Below are 16,902 nucleotides of genomic sequence, written 5' to 3'. Positions count from 1 at the left end.
GCCATTGCGCGCCTCCCGGGGGTGCAGCCTCGGCTCCCAGCTTTTTGCATAGACGCACGGGGCCATTGAATTCAAAAAGGGCAGGCCTCCTTCGCCCTGCTTCCCACCCCCCTTCCTGCCCAGGGCGTGGAGCTCGGGCCAGGTGAGGGCTAGGGTGGTTGGTTACCGCCTTTTGCACCGGCGGCGGCGAGGAGGAGGAGGGGGGTGGGGTGGGTGGGCGCTCTTTTTTTTTTTTTCCTTCGCAGAGATTTTAGCACAGGTTTTCCCCTCGTTCTCACGGCCGCCCCACCTCGCCGCCTCCCGACCCCCCTTCTCCCCCTCCCCACCCATCGTCATGACGGCGTCTCCGGATTACTTGGTGGTGCTCTTCGGAATCACGGCTGGGGCCACCGGGGCCAAGCTGGGCTCGGACGAGAAGGAGCTGATCCTGCTCTTATGGAAAGTCGTGGATCTGGCCAACAAGAAGGTATTTCTGCATGGTTTCTGTCCAAGGGATAGGCGTGGGGGCAGAAGCTGCTCCGAGTTGGAGTGAAGTAGGTAAACAACTGCTCTCCTTTGCCCACTTGTGAGACTGGACCCGAGGTCTGGAGAATCCAGGGAGAAAACCAGACTTCTCTTCCAGCCGCTTTTGAACCAACCCTTTCAGCTCTCCGAAACCTGGCCCAGGTGGGGAGGCCGGGCGCCGCCAAGCTCTGTTCTCCTGCCGTCGGGGGCCGCCCGGCGGAGGCGGGGTGGGGTCCCTGGGGGGTCCGAGCGCGGACTTCTAGGGCTTTTTCGGACCTGATCCGGGTGGGGGTGGGGCTAGGGGGCAGGGCTGCACCGACCTCTGGGCTACCCGAGCCGCAGGCGACGCGCGAGCCTGGATTCGGAAGCCGGACCCGCCGGGAGGAGTGGGCCTTCCCCACAGGGGAAGGGAGGGAGGAGGGTGAGGATGGAGGTCCCCGCGTTCAGGGAGGGGAAATTGACCCCCTGCTTCTTGTTTGTTTTCTTTCTTTTTCCCGGAGGTGGGACAGTTGCACGAAGTACTAGTTAGACCGGATCACTTGGAGCTGACGGAGGACTGCAAAGAAGAAACGAAGCTCGACGCCGAGAGCCTGTCCTCGGCGCCGCAGCTGGACCAAGCTCTCCGACAGGTGACAGCGCGGTGCTGCGCCGCCCACCCTATCCGCGGCGTCCGGGCGGCGTGCGTTGGTCCCCGGGGCGGGGTGTCGAGACCCGGGCTGGGAGCCCTCGGTGGACTCGGCGGCGAAGTCGCTGTTCCTTGAAGCCTCCCAGCTCCCCGGGGTGGTGGTGGTGGTCTAGTTGCTCAGTCGTGTCCGACTCTTGCGACCCCAAGGACAGTAGCCTGGCAAAGCTCCTCCGTGCGCGGGATTCTCCAGGGAAGAAAACTGGAATGGGTAGCTATTTCCTTCTCCAGGAGATCTTCCCGGCCCAGGGATCAAACCTGAGTCTCCTGCATTGCAGGCGGATTCTTTACCATTTGAGCTTGGGAAGCCCAGCCCCCGGGGTCTTTGGGCCAAAACTTAGTTTTCCGGCTGTTTCCTGAATCGCTCCTGGGGCCCGATATCCGCCGGATTATTCACCAGTCGTGTGTCTAGCGGAGCTGGAATCCGAGCGCCCTCAACCCCAGGCTGAGACCCCGCTGTGGTCTGCGGCTCTGCCCCCGGGGCAGGGGGCGCTGCGGTGCCGGCGGGCGGGCAGGCCTCGCGCGGAAAGCTAGAGGGGGGGCCCCTGCTGGGTGGGAACCGCGGGGATGGGGGGTTGCTGCTTGGTTTCAGGCTCCTGCACCCCAAGGGCCCGGTTCCGGTTCCGTTTACCTCTTTAGTGACCTTGGGCCCAGCGCCGGGAGGGTTTGTGGTCCCGACCAGGTGGGGCTGCCCCTTGGGTGGCCGCGAAAGTAGTGGAATCCCCTTAGCTGGGGTTGAGGTGACCCGAAAACTAGGATGCTGACGGGTACTGGACCGCGGCTAGGGCGGGGCGCTGAACACCTGTGCGCAGGTGAGTGTCCTGCGTGCTCCCGGCTTCTGCCCTAGAACAAGAGTTGCTAATTACAGGGGAAAGTTACCATTGCTGGGGTGTGTTACAGGAAACATGATACTACGTTTAACAGAGTTCTATGTACCCATTTTTGTTGACTGGTCTCTTAAGTCGTGTCCGACTTTGCGACCCCATGGACTGTAGCCCACCAGGCTCCTCTGTCCATGGGTTGTCATTTCCTTCTCCCGGAGATCTTCCTGACCCAGGAATCCAATCTGCGTCTCCTGCATTAGCAGGCGAATGAATTCTTTACCACCGAGACACCAGGGAAGCCTTCTATATAGCTATTAGCCACATTTACTTCAGAAACTGGCATCTTTGTTTAAGTCTAGAGCATCTTAACAGGAAAAAAAAAAAAACAGAATGATGTAATCAGAAGGCAATTTGCTGATGAAATGAGACCTCTGACTTAAAAGTCTTGAATGGATTTATTACAAAAATGCAAGGAGGAGGGATGTTGAAGGATGCATTTACTAAATTCTTCTGTGGGTTAACTGAGGATTGATTGGAAAACTCCCCTGTCTAAAGGAAGCTGGACAGTTTGGAGGGACTAGGTCCTTCTAATGTTGCCCCAAGTAGTGGTGTTCTTTGCAGCTATTAGCTGGGTTTTTTTCTGGTTTTAAACAAGAGGGGCCACTTTTCAGAGTTTAGTGAAACTTGCATCTTTTGCATCCTTGGATGTGTTTTGTTCTTTCCAGTTTAACCAGTCAGTGAGCAATGAACTGAATATTGGGGTAGGAACCTCCTTCTGTCTCTGTACGGACGGGCAGCTTCATGTCAGGCAAATTCTGCATCCTGAGGCTTCTAAGAAGGTAAGAGTACCCGTTTCCAGAAAAAAATGATTAGGCCTTAGCAGTGACTGGAGGCTTGAAACCTTTATCCAGGTTTCTCTATTTTAAAAATATGCATATGAGGAGTTAGTATGTCATGGGTACAGAATTTCAGTTTGAGATGACAAAGGAGTGATGGTGACGGTTCCATAACAATGTGGATGTATTTAATGCCTCTAAATTATACACTTAAAATCGTCAAAACGGTAAATATTGTATTATGTATATTTTACCACAATAAAAAATTTGCAACACTTTTATAGAAATATTTGAGGTAACAGTAGTTTTATAGATACCCTTTGGAGACTTAAAAGTTTGTTTTTGTGTATGTTAAGTTTTAGAGAGGCTTGACACTCTCTCTTTTCCAGAGCATATTAGCTGAATTTTTGACATTTAAAGTGGGTAAAACTAGTTAATACGTCGTGATATTCCCATCTGTGTAAAGGACGGAGCAAAGAAAAATCTTTCAAATTAGAGTGTAATTCTAATGATTTCATTAAAAAGCTTTGTACTCTTTTAAGTAACTAGTTAAATGTTAATGATAGCATACTGTTTTGTCTGACTTTAAGTAAATGTGCAACTGATTGAATTTTGTATCAAAGTGATGGCGTCAGCCTCATCTTTTACCTTTACTCATCTTTCTGGTATGGAAAAAAGTATGAAATGAGAACGATAACTATCTTATGTAGATGTGATTTCCCTTCTGGGGAAGAATACTGAGGGATTGAGAAAAAATGGTACCCATAGACAGCAAACCCAGTGTGACCAATTATTGTTAATGTAGTTCATCTTATCAACTTAATTAGTTAGAGCTGTAACTTTTTATTGTGATAGGCAGATACTGAACTTGAAAAGATGGAAGTAAAATATTTTCATAAGGAAAGGTATGTGAGGTAAATCTTGTAATAAAAAGTGTAGACTGGCAGTTGATGTCACAAGTGAGCAGTCAGTGCAGACTTCTTTTTACTCCAGCAGGGAAAGGAAAGAAATGAATGAAATGTATAATGACAGCTTTAAAAGTTTAAGGGAGAAACTCAAGTTCCTGTATCATGAGTTGGATAAAAACTTCTCTTTTTACAGCAACCTTAGTAATTGATGAAAAGAGGAGGGTTATTTGTTAGTTAAATGCTAAACAAATTGCTATACCCTCAATCCAGAAAAAGATACATATATGGAATTTTTTTTTTCCCTTCAAACTCATATGAAGGATAAAATTTAATCTTTCTCTATTGGGTTGGAGTAAAGCAGCAGTTTTTGTTATTTTAGACACACTGCTTTGGATGTGAGACAACCTCCAGAGAAAAATTTTCCTGAGTAACTTCTGTTAAGATTTTGATAAAACTAAAACAATTAATTTAGCATCATAATGAAAATAATTCTGTTCATTATAGAAAAATAAGAAAATGGTAAAACAAAATAATCCTTCTAGTCAGAAAACAAAGTGGTTTTTTGAATGTGAATATAATTGAATGTGTTCTTTCAGATTTTTGAAAAAAAGCCTTGCTTTTACAAGGAGCACTCATACTACATAAATCTTTTAGCCTATTTTAAGTTTAATGTAATATCAGTATTTTGTGTAAGCAGTAAAAAAAATTCACTGTCTTAAATGGATATATCTATTTAAACCAAACTTTTATTGTTGGACTTTTGAGTTATTGTCATTGTAAACAGCTTTTAAATAAGCATTTTTGTAGGTAATCTTAAAAGATTCACAATTCAAGATTGCCTATTTTGAAAACATCACCATTATATACTGATACCTGTTTCAAATATAGCGTAAGCAAATCACATCTAATAAAATCCAATAAGGAAATTTAGAGACATTATTACATAAACATTACAGGTCACAAACATTGAAAAGTTTATATCCTTGACTTTATAATGTACAAGTTCCTAATAAGTGAACATAGACTGTCTTGAAGTTTTAAGACAAATCTAAAGTCACTGTAACAAAACTAAACTTTGAAAATTATTCAGTGAGGATTTTTTTTCTCTCAGAAAAGTGACACAATAGTGTGATATTTGCTCTGACAACTGAGCTTTGTTTAATTACAAGAGTGATGCTAGTCAATAGGAACCATATCTTCTTTGCCACTGAGATTTGTGAGATATTCTTTTAAGTCTAATTTAAGTTCTCAAGGTTTAGCCAGAATAATAATGACCCAGAAAACTAATGTGGGACTGTAATTTGGCAGAAAAAAAATCCTCTTCAGGTAATCAGGAATTTGCTATCTTATTCTAATTTTAGTGTGTGGAGTATGCTTTATCAGAACCCAGTATTTTAAGCTATGTTTTAATAGAAAACTAAATTTTGATAAAGACTTAGGGTCCTAGGTCTAGACATATGTTGTAAACATATGCATCTGTATGAAAACTGAGAGGACTAATATCCCTTCCTAAAAGTACAGATGGTCTAACATAATTGTGGCTAGACAAAGAACATTGTATTATCAGACAGGAAATATAAAATATAGTAGCCTAAATGTTTTATAGCTTCAGAACTGTTTTAGAGGAATACATAGTGGAGCACAAACGTATAATCCACTGCCTTAAAATGAATTATTTTTTCATGACACTTTTATATAGGATGTAATACTTTAACAAAAAATGAAGACACTGTTTAATTTAAAAAATTTTTTTTAATTGTGGTAAAATATAATTACATTCAGTTCTTAGGTTGCTAATTGTTAGGGAATTACTGAACTAAATGTGTCTAGTTAACAGTATCTACCTTGTCCTTCCTCAGAATGTATTATTGCCTGAATGCTTCTATTCCTTTTTTGATCTTCGAAAAGAATTCAAGAAGTGTTGCCCTGGTTCACCTGATATTGATAAACTGGATGTTGCAGCAATGACAGAGTGTATCCTTTAAGTGATGACTCAGGAATCACTTGGGAAGACAGCTCTAGGAAAACATGACAGTTCAAGAAACTTTAAAACATTGTATGAAAATTCACTTGTCCAAAATTTGTCTCTAGTGCTAGGGGAAAACAGTACAATCAAAGTAGTTATAATTGACTGAATTTGAATGGTGTTCTCCCTGGCGTTAGATGTTGATTTTTGTGAGATGAACACATAGAATAGAATTCAATTTTGAATTATGGGAGTGGCTTGGTTTTGTTTATTTTGTTTTTTCAATTGATGAATTGTTGAATGCGAAGACCAGAAGTTTTTTTTGCCAATTCTAAGGCCACTTATTCTTGATTATCTTGGTTTTGGTGTTTATTTCTGCTTCTTTTGAATGGATAAGAGTGTTTGGGTTTTTTAATTGTGGATGTATACTCTTTACAAACAGCTGTTCATCATTGGCACCCCGTTTAATCTTCTCTGTTTTTCAAATACATGTAGATTGTGGTGATTACTATAACTTATCTTTTGAGATGATAAAATGAGGTTGAGATTTTTACCCCAAATTATTTCATTACCAAGCTAATATATCCGATACATCATGTACTGTAAAAGTAAATTTTATAATCACAAATCTTGTCATGAATGACCCATCATCTTTCATACAGTAAGTCTTTAAAGTGCTAACTAATAAGCAATTATGTGCCAACTATCATATGTAACACTGAGTAATAGAGGTGTTGGGGACCCACCCAAAGCCACTATGAGAATCATCATGAAGTCAGATTCAGGTTATTTTCAGGAACTTCTAAGTTACGGATGCTTATTCTTAAACTTCATTCTTTTTCAGGAGCTAAAGCCTGATTTTTATTTCAAAATTTCTTGATGAAAAAGATAGTTTGGATATTTTTCCTAACCATTTATAAGCAGATCAAACTCATTATTTGCTTTCTTGGAAGTAGATAGCTAGAATTTTGGTGTAACTGATTTAGCTGCTCAGACGATAAAGAATCTGCCTGCCATGCAGGAGACCTGGGTTCCATCCCTGGGTTGGGAAGATGATCTGGAGAAGGGAACGGCTACCCACTCCAGTATTCGTGGCCTGGAGAATTCTATGGACAGAGGAGCCTGGTGGGCTACAGTCCATGGGGTCACAAACAGTCAGACACAACTGAGCGATTTTCACTAAGTTACTGGTTTAGCTCCCAGCAGTTGGGAGAAGGGTAGAATATGCTCATTTGAAGGAATTCTTCACAAGAGTTTTCATTAGAAGGTTGGGACAGTAGGAAAACATATGTTACGTGTTTTGTTGGTTAGAATGCTGTATTAGTTAGCTCAGGCTGCCATAACAAATACCCTAGACTGGTGGCTTATTAGCAACAGAAATTTATTTTCTCATAGTTCTGGAGCACGGAAAGTCCCAGATTAGGGTACCATCATGGTTCATCTCTGGTGAGGGCTCTTTCTGGCTTTCAGATAGCTGTCTCCTCCTTGCATCTCACAATAGGGTGGGGGCCTGGCACAGCCAAGAATGAGGTGGTTCTTTCCTCTTTATAAGGCCACAGGCCTAACAGGGCCCTTTCCTTGTGCCCTCATTTAACCTTAATTATCTCCTAAATAATCTATTCCACAGATAGTCACATTTAGCAGTTAGGGTTTCAACAAGTGAAGTTTGGGGAGGGACACAATTCCATTGATAGCAAGTGCTAAACAATGTGCTGGTACAAAATAATCAAAAACTTATGCAAAGTATTAATGGATAGTGGAGGGAAAGTCTAATAGAAAAATAATTTGAATAGGAAAGGCAGTATTCAGGTTTATCCCTGATCACCCAGTTTTCTCTTTTAGCAAAGAAAATCTTTCTCTAGTAATGATAAGTCAGATATTAGTAAAAATTTGCATAGCTACAAACAAGAGGTTCTTACATTTAGGTATTCTGGTTTTTTTCAGTGTACTTTCAGTTGAGAGATAACTTGTTAAAAGCTTACCCATTTTTTCTCCTTGGTTTCTTAAGAGCTTAACATATATAAGGGTATCAATAAACATCTTCAGTATGGTAACCTGGGCTTTTTACTTGCTCTATGCTGTATTATCTGGGCTTCCCTAGTGGCTCAGATGGTAAAGAATCTGCTTGCAATGCAGAAAACCTGGGGTCGATCCTTGGATTGGGAAGATCCCCTGGAGAAGGGAATGGCTACCCACTCCAGTATTCTTACCTGGAGAGTTCCATGGACAGAGGAGCCTGGTGAGCTACAATTCATGGGTTGCAAAGCGTCAGACACAACTGAGCAACTAACACTTTTACTTTTCACTTCATGCTATATTACCTACAGATTTATGCTCCATACTCTTTAAAATTTCTATATACCTTTGTATAATTTTTGCATTATCTGACCTTTAGGTGAATGGGTAATATGCTATGCTGACTGTTTTTTTTCTGTCATTTCTTTTCATTCTAGCTCCATAATTATTTGTTGGCAATTTTGGTTCCCTCCCGCCCCAAATACCATAGAACTGAAAATCGGAAATATTTGACTACAATAAACAGGTGAATTATGAATAAAGCTGAGTTAGGCCCCATTTCAGGCACGTGTGTGTGCTCATTTGTGTCAGACTCTCGCTATCCCGTAGACTGTGGCCTAACAGGCTCCTCTGTCCATGGAATTTTCCAGGCAGACATCCTGGAGCAGGTGACCATTTCCTACTCCAGGGGATCTCCCTGACCTGTGGATCAAACCTCAGTCTCCTGCATTGGCAGGTGGATTATTTTGCACTGAGCTACCTGGGAAGTCCTTCTCTAGTTCCTCGACCACGGATCAAACCTGGGAGTGTGGGGTCTTAGCCCCTGGGCCACCAGGGAAAGTCCCTCAGGCCTCACTTTTATTTATGGCATTTCCCAGTGAAAGCTTTGTGAACCCTGGATGTGAATGAAGCAGTATGACCGCTTTGATAAAAGGTTTAGGCATTGCTTGTATGAGATTCCGGTTCTCATATTAGCACTTATTTTCCTCTTTTGTCTTTGTGTTGGTTCTAAAACCACTGCTGGAGTTAATGTTAGAGCCTCTCTGAGTTATTCCAGCTGCAGTTTTGCTACCTGCTTTTTTGAGTTATGCAGTCCTAAGTAGAGAGGAGAACTCACTTAGCAAGTGAACTATGGCTGGCATTTTGTAATCAGGTGAAGTGGTAAGGGTGTGATGATAGGAATTGGGGCCCATGTAATTTTTTTTTTTAAAGGAAGAAATTTATCATGGATCCCTTGGGAGAAATTAATTCTACTTGTCCCCTGCTGAAAGTCCATTTTGATTATGAGGCTGTTTGTATGACTTGCCTGTTTGTTTGTTTGTTTTTTAAGAACAAACCTATTTCCCCCACTATCTTGAGTGGAATTACTTCCTCCTGGTTTCTTAACCTATTTGTTTGTTAGTTTTGTTATTCATGAGCTGATTTATTCTCGTTAATTGAGACCTTTACCACTGTTTATTTCATTTTACTGAGAACTCATTTTAAATGAAGTATGGCCTTATCCAGAGAGCAGGTGAAAGTGGAGAACTGTCGATTGGAGTTTATTGTTTATCCCAGTAATAGCCTCCCAAGAGCCCAGTGGAGGGAAGTATTGCGCCCTTTTTATAGCTAGGGAAACTGATGCTTTGAGGTTTTGCCTTAAGTTAGAAATGGCAGCATTTGAACCTGAGTCTGATTGCAAACATCCTGCTTGTTAACTAGGGGATAAAATTCTAGAATTTGTAAAGATTATTTGACTATTGGGTTGCCTATTTAAATAGATTATCTCCCTTATAAATTTATATTGTTTCCTGAGACTATAATATTCAGCGGGAAAGGGAAGTTAATTTTGTAAAATTTCAATCCAGTTGAAGCGTATTACATCCATATATGCTGTTTGACATTATTAGCAAATGCCATTTCACTAGTGCAGCTTTACAATATCACGGTAAAAAAAAAATCACTAAACCACTCCTGTCTGCCCATCCAAGTGTTAGCAGGAGTGTGTCTTTGTGTGTGTGTGTGTTTCACCACTTCGTGATAGGAATAAACCATACATGTTTGTGTGGGCGTGCTACTAATGGTTCTTGCTGCTGCTAAGTCACTTAGTCGTGTCCGACTCTGTGCGACCCCATAGACGGCAGCCCACCAGGCTACGCCGTCCCTGGGATTCTCCAGGCAAGAACACTGGAGTGGGTTGCCATTTCCTTCTCCAATGCATCAAAGCGAAAAGTAAAAGTGAAGTCTCTCAGTCGTGTCCGACCCTCAGTGACCCCATGCACTGCAGCCTTCCGGGCTCCTCCGTCCATGGGATTTTCCAGGCAAGAGTACTAGAGTGGGGTGCCATTGCCTTCTCCGACTAACGCAGTAACAGTGGCCTATTTTTCCCATATAGTAAAGATGGACATAATAGCCTTACCGGCAGAGTGGTAAGAACACGAGCTCTGGGGTCAGATTTCCTGGGGGTGAATTTAGTGGACCTGCAGCCTCAGTTTCCCCATCTTGAAATGGGTGTAACTATTGTAGGAATAATGCTGTGGTTCATGCAGCCACTCAGCCACTGCCTGCCCTACCATGCACTCTCCAGTGTAGACTGGGTTGTTGAGTGTCATAGAAAAAGAAAGCCAGCTTCTGATGACTGAAAGGACTTCTTTATTGATTTAGGACCTTATCTAAACTATTTTACACCTAAATATTGTTTTCTAACCTTGTGTGAGACTGGGTATAGGCCTTTTAACATGTCAGCTACATGTTAGTACAGGTAAACTTAAGGGTTACTTTAGCTTCTCCATTGTAAAATAGTGTCTGTGAATATGGTTCAGTCTGCGCTTATGTGCTTGTTTTTATAAGATTTATTTTTAATTGATAGTTTTACAATTTTGATTTCTGTCATACATCAACATGAATAGCCATAGATGTACTTATGTTGTCTCCCTCTTGAGTCTGTCTCCCACCCATTCCCACCCTCCAGGTTACCGCAGAGCCCCAGTCTGAGTCCCCTGAGTCATACAGCACATTCCCATTGGCTTTTTATTTACTTATGTTAATGTATGTGCAACCACGCTCCTCTCTCCATTTCTCTCCCTCCTCCCCCTCCCTTTGTCCATAAGTCTGTTCTCTGTCTGCATCTCCATTGCTGCTCTTTGAACAGGTTTGTCAGCGCCATCCTTTCAGATTCCATATATATGCATTAATATATGATATTTGATTTTTTGACTTCACTCTGTATAATAGGTTCTAGGTTCATCCACCTCACTAGAACTGACTCAAGTGCATTCCTTTTTTTGGCTGAGTAATATTCCCTTTCCCACCACAGCCTTATCCATTCATCTGGCGATGGACGACTAGGACGTTCCATGTTCTAGTTATTGTAAATAGTGCTGCAATGAACATTGAAATACACGTGTCTTTTTCAGTTTTGGTTTCTTCAGAGTATATGCCCTAGAAGTGGTATTGCTGGGTAATATGGTGGCTTATTTGGTTTTTCATTTAAGAAAATGTTGTTTTGGTTTCGCTGGGTCTTCGTTGCTGCAAGAAGTCTTTCTCTAGTTGCGGTGTCTGGACTTGTCATTGTGGTCGCTTCTCTTGTTACAGAGCATGGCCTCTGGAGCACAGGCTTGGTAGAGGCTTGGGGGCTTAGTTACTCTGAGGCATGTGGCATCTTCCAGAGCAGAACCTGTGTCCCCTGCATAAGCAGGCAGATTCTTAACCACTGGGCTACCAGGGAAGTCCACTTGTTTGTTATGATTCGTTGAACTGGATCTTTGTGGTCGCACACACCTTCGTTGCCCTTCTTAAAAAAAATAGAGGCAAATGCTGAATCCTCGCTGGTATCTTTTTGCATATGAAAGGGGTTTAAAATATCACCTAGTTAAGCTGGGTTGCTAGTTGACCTTGTTAGCTGAAGTGGGGAAGAAATTATCTTTGGCACCACACGGCCATGAGGTGAGCCAAATCGGCCAGTAGTCTGGTTTGTGGTGTGTAATAAGTTAAAGTGACTAGAAATACTGTATATTCTTGGCCAGCACTCAGAGTTGTTTTGTTAATTTTATGTGGTTTATTTTGATTATAAAATAGTCTACTTTTAAAATGTGCGTTTGGGAATTCTAAGATAGTTGTTTTGTTGAAGAAGGCTTTTGAAAACATTATCATGGAGTCTCTCCTAATTTGTTTATCCCATATAAATGTCTTTTTCTAAGGTAGAAGTTTTTCTTTTATTTTGCCTTGGCCCCTACTTCCAGCTTATTTCTTCAGAGGTATAACTGACTTGTCAGTTCTGTGCTTTTGTTAACAATAATACCTCCTGAAGTAATAGTTGTTAGGACGAATCTCATTTTTCTCTCCCTCTTAGAAAGTGTAGGCTTCTGCGGAAGAGTTAAAACTACAGATATATGTTCCCCACCATTTATTCTACAAAAAGTTTTTGTTGCTTTTAATCTTAGTTACATTCTTTTATAGTGGCATTCTCATTTGCTTCGTTTAAAGCTTACTTTAAAATATAGCAGATTATTTATACAACCTGTTCCATTATTTTATTTTATTTTGGCCACTCAGTGTGGCTTGAGGAACCTTAGTTCCCTGACCAGGGATTGAACTGTGCCCCCTGCAGTGGAAGCACAGAGTCCTGTCCACTGGACTGCCAGGGAATTCCCTAGAACCCATTTTTTTTAAATCATGCAACTCATATAAGGGTAGTTTTATCACTTTCCCTTCGTTCCTTCACATGATTGTAGGAAGTTCAGCTCGTATTTGGAGCACTGTTTCAGCTTTTTTTGTGGTCTATTCCTTTGTTCCTTTAGCACAGGAATTTTATTGAAAAATGTCTGTCTGGCAATATAGGCAGCTGTGTTAGACTATAAAACCGTAAACAGTAGAAGGGGAAGAAGCAAATTTTGTCTTTGGCGGGAGGTGGGGGGCTCCCGTTTAATGGCAATGAAAAATGGCTTTGAGTTAGAATTTTGAATTGTGATGCAATTTTAACATGGTTTACATTTAGTTGGTCCACAATGCCTTTGTTTTATATGTGTGCTTTCTCCTCGAAACTAAAAACTTGTTTTAAATTAGTTTTAAAAAGATGCTATTTATCAGGGAAAGTTGAGTGTTCTGAAACGACATGTGTCGCCTTTCAGGCCGTCAGAAAAGGGAACTTCTTTTGAGTGGATCAGCTGATACTGAGGTGCTCTGTAAAATTTCTCTCTGAACTCTGCCTTCAGATAGTATAAGCATGGGTTAAGCCCTGAGATCTGTTTCATTGACCGGGCACCCTCTGTTCAGCTACCAGCGAGGTCTCCGAAGGTCTCCGAGATCTGTGTCAGTGCAACCCTAGCTCAGGTGTAGCCTGAAACGCTCATTCTGTTCCCACATGTCTGGCTTTACCCTTCCGCGTTTGCTCACGGCGTGTCTCATTTGTAGAGCTGGCCAAGCCTGTTGGTGCTGTTGCGGCCGCCTCGAGGGCAGAATGAGTAAGCTGCATGACGAACCATAAATCAGGAGGCACAGACTCATCTTTCCTTCCCTCAAGATTAGATGCACAGCAGGTCATTCAGTGTACACTTACGAATTGATAGCAGAAAGAATCGGTACTGAACGTGTTTTTCTCACTCTCCTGTATGTGGTGTTCATGTTAAGTTCTGGTAAGAATTACTCAAAACTGAATGAATCTTCCAGAGACAGTGGTGTGGCTGAGTGGGTGGTTTGGGCATGCAGGAGGTTGGGTGACTTTTAAAAGTTGCTAGGAGCTCAGAGCTGCTGATCTTCCTGGTGTGTGATGACTTGAAGGGAAACATGTTGGGACCTGTTATGTGGAACCAGGTTAGCCAAATGTCTACAACACATTCTTAATTCAAAAAGTCGAGTTCAGTAAAATAATTCTTCAGGTGCAGATCTATTCTACACAAACAGGGTACTTCACGTTGTTACTTCTGTTCTTTTTCACTTGGCTTTCATATATTTATTTGTTAATTATTATTTTATTACATGTATTATTCCGAAAGTAGTTTCCATAGGTTGGTTTTAGACTTTAAATAAAACGCTTTCTCAGCTTTAGTACTACTGAGAGGATGTCTGCTTAGATGTAATCCGAGTATTCTCAGGTTCAGACTGTAGTTCAGACGGGATCATGACCCCTGCTAGAGAATTTAGTCACTTAGTCCTCTTTTCTGTTTGTTGGTTTTCAAACTTTAAACTTTTAATTTCATATCAGAGCATAGCCAGTCAACAGTGTTGTGGTAGTTTTGGGTTAACAGTGAAGGGACTCAGCCATACATATACATGTCATATATGCGTTTAGAAAGCTCCTCACAGACTGTTGCTCAAAACAAATTAAACAGAGCTGTTTATCTCGGGGCGGCGAATTGCATACACATAGTCAGATCAGAACTATATGATAATTCCAGCTCCATTACCTACCAGCTGGGAAACTTGAGTGAGTTACAGAACTTCTCTCCCATCTAGTTTCATCATCTGTCTGGCTTCACTGTCATCCACCTGGCAGGGCTACTGCAAAAGTATAGGAGGAAGTAGTGTTTGGCACAAAATGGTGTATAATAAATATCACTGTTTATGTCAGTAGAATTTTAGAAGTTAATAGGTGCTGTGGTAGATGGAAAGAGATCAGAGGAAAGGGAACCTGTGCTCAGGAAATGCAAAGTAGACTTGAGGAGAGTCATAGTAATATTGTATAGAAATAGTATCTAATCAACTCAGATTGATGGTTGTGACCTCCAGCAGTTGAAGGAGGCTTTGGTGCTGAGTGGGAGTGACCCATGGTCTAATTTGGTTAAGGGATTATGAAGATAAGAGGATTTTATAGGGGAGTTACCTGAGCAAAGGTGACAAGGCTTATGCCTCTTGTCACTTACAGAAGAGAAAAAACTGGTTTGAGTGGAGCATACTCTCCCCATCCAATTCCTTTGAAGTTTAGTTTCCCCCAAGATTCTGCTTTGGGATAGAACGTTACAATGTGGCAAATATTTCTACAGCACTCTCTATTTTTGGCAGTTTTATTCCTCCAAATCAGAAGTTAGCAATCCTATTCACTAAAGGGCTAGAGAGGCCATGTTTTAGATTTTGGAGGCCACATACAATCTCTTCTCATTCTTTCTTTACAATCCTTTTAAAAACAGGAAAGCCATACTTTTCTCTGGGCTGGCCAGAAATTGAATGAGGGTCAAGGGCTGCCTTTTGCTGTGTTTTCATCCATGTTCCTTAAGGTATAGGGTATGTGTCTCTGCTGATTGGGGTTTTGCCACAGCATCAAATTGCCTTATGCAGTGTTTCCTTGGTCAGATATCTTTAAACTTTCTGTCCAGTAATGATCTCCTACATATAAAACTTTTCTCTGAATCAGTAGTAAGGGGTTAAGTTGCCACTCTTTGGAGCTGTTAGTTTTTAATGCTGGTTTTCAACCGGGGCTAGATTTTGCTCACCTGGGGACACTTGGCAAAAATCTGGAGATTTTTTTGGTGGGGGGAGGAGACATTTTTAATTGTTAAAACTGGGAGTAGGTAGAGGTTAACATGGTACTAAAAAATCCTGTAGTACACAAGACACCATCCCCACTCCCAACAAAGATTTATCTGCCCTTCATGCCACTGATGCTGAAGTTGAGAAACCCTGCCTTTATGATGGATGGCATTGGTCTCTGTTTCTTGAATATCCTTCTCTCTACTTCATTGTAGGCCCTTACAAGAGGAAAAGTGTTATAAGAATTGCAGGGTTTCGGACGATTGGTGGCATAGTTTACATGATACTTGATGGCTAGTCACAGCTCTTATTTCTTAGTTCTGTAAAGGCCCTTAAAGGCCCTCCCATCTCCCCAGAAAACTTAGTGCAGTTGTCTTCCTAAAGTATCTTCATCCTTTGGCTCCAGTTTTTCTGTCCTGTCATTACATTCTTTGAAAATGGCCCTGAATTAATAAATACACTACAGTCTGCCAATGATGATCATTTTTTTTTAAAGCTTATTTTGCACTGGGGCATAGACAATGTTGTGATAGTCCCAGGTAGCAGGGAAGGGACTCGGCCACACACATACATGGATCCATTCTCCCCCACACTGCCCTCCCATCCAGGCTTCCACGTAACATGGAGCAGAGTTCCCTATGCTATACAGTAGGTCCTTGTTGGTTCTCCATTTTAAATATGGCAGTGTGTCCAGGCAACTGTAAGTTCATCCTCTAAGTGTGTGAGTCTTTCTGTTTCATAAGTTCATTTGTATCGTTTCTTTTTAGATTCTCTATATGAGGGATGTCATACAGTATTTCTCCTTCTCTTACTTCATTCAGTATGACAGTCTCTAGGCCCATCCATGTTGCTGCAGGTGGCATCAGTTCATTCTTTTAGTGGTTGAGTGATAGTCCACTGTATACACGTGCCACATCCTCTTTGTCCATTCCTCTGTTAAGGAGGGTTCAGGCTGCTTCCAGGCTATCAAGTTGCTGTTGTCAGCGGTGCTCCAGGGAACGTTTGGGTGCATGTATCCTTTCAGATCATGTTTTTCTTCAAATGTACGTGCTCAGTGCTCACACCCAAGCACGTTCTGTTTTGGGGCTTCCCAGGTGGCGCTAGTGGTAAAGAACCCGCCTGCCAATGCAGGAGACAGACTCGGGTTTGATCCCTGGGTCAGGGAGATCCCCTGGAGAAAGGCATGGCAACACACTCCAGTATTCTCGCCTGGAGACAGAGGAGCCTGGTGGGCTGCAGTCCACAGGGTCACACAGAGTCCGACGCAGCTGAAGCGACTGAGTACGCACAAGCACGGACATATGCCCAGGAGTGGGATTGCAGGGTCCTGTGGTAGCACTGTTTTAGCTTTTTTAAGGAATCTACCTACTGTTCTCTGTAGTGGCTGTATCAATTTACATTCCCACCAACAGTGTAGGAGGGTTCTTCTCTCCACACCCTCTCCAGCATTTATTGTTTCTGGATTTTTTTTTGATGATACCCATTCTGGCTGGTGTGAGGTGATATCTCATTGTAGTTTTGTAGTTTTGATTCCCATTTCTGTAATCATTAGTGATGTTGAACATCTTTTCATGTGTCTCTTGGCCATCTGTATGTCTCCTTTGGCGAAATGTCTTATTTAGGTCTTCTCCCCATTTGTTGATTGACTTGTTTATTTTGATGTTGTTAGGCATCATGAGGTGTTTGTAAATTTTGGAAACTGGTCTGTTGACAGTCATATCAT

General features: G+C 42.1%; 1 protein-coding gene across 1 annotated transcript in view; it reads left to right on the top strand.

The window, feature by feature from the left end:
* Positions 1–334: 334 nt before the first annotated feature.
* ESRP1 (epithelial splicing regulatory protein 1) overlaps positions 335–16,902 on the top strand; it is a 58,146-nt gene continuing 41,578 nt past the window's right edge. The window contains exons 1-4 of the mRNA XM_068983593.1: positions 335–466; positions 1,005–1,133; positions 2,736–2,849; positions 5,614–5,728. Of these exons, the coding sequence (XP_068839694.1) occupies positions 335–466; positions 1,005–1,133; positions 2,736–2,849; positions 5,614–5,728 (490 nt within the window). The remainder of the gene's footprint in view (positions 467–1,004; positions 1,134–2,735; positions 2,850–5,613; positions 5,729–16,902) is intronic.

This window comes from Capricornis sumatraensis, chromosome 11 (assembly GCF_032405125.1).
Source record: "Capricornis sumatraensis isolate serow.1 chromosome 11, serow.2, whole genome shotgun sequence".
In the NCBI taxonomy this organism is placed as follows: Eukaryota; Metazoa; Chordata; class Mammalia; order Artiodactyla; family Bovidae; genus Capricornis; species Capricornis sumatraensis.
Note: the sequence above shows the minus strand (reverse complement) of the source record. Positions and strands in the feature narration are given on the sequence as shown.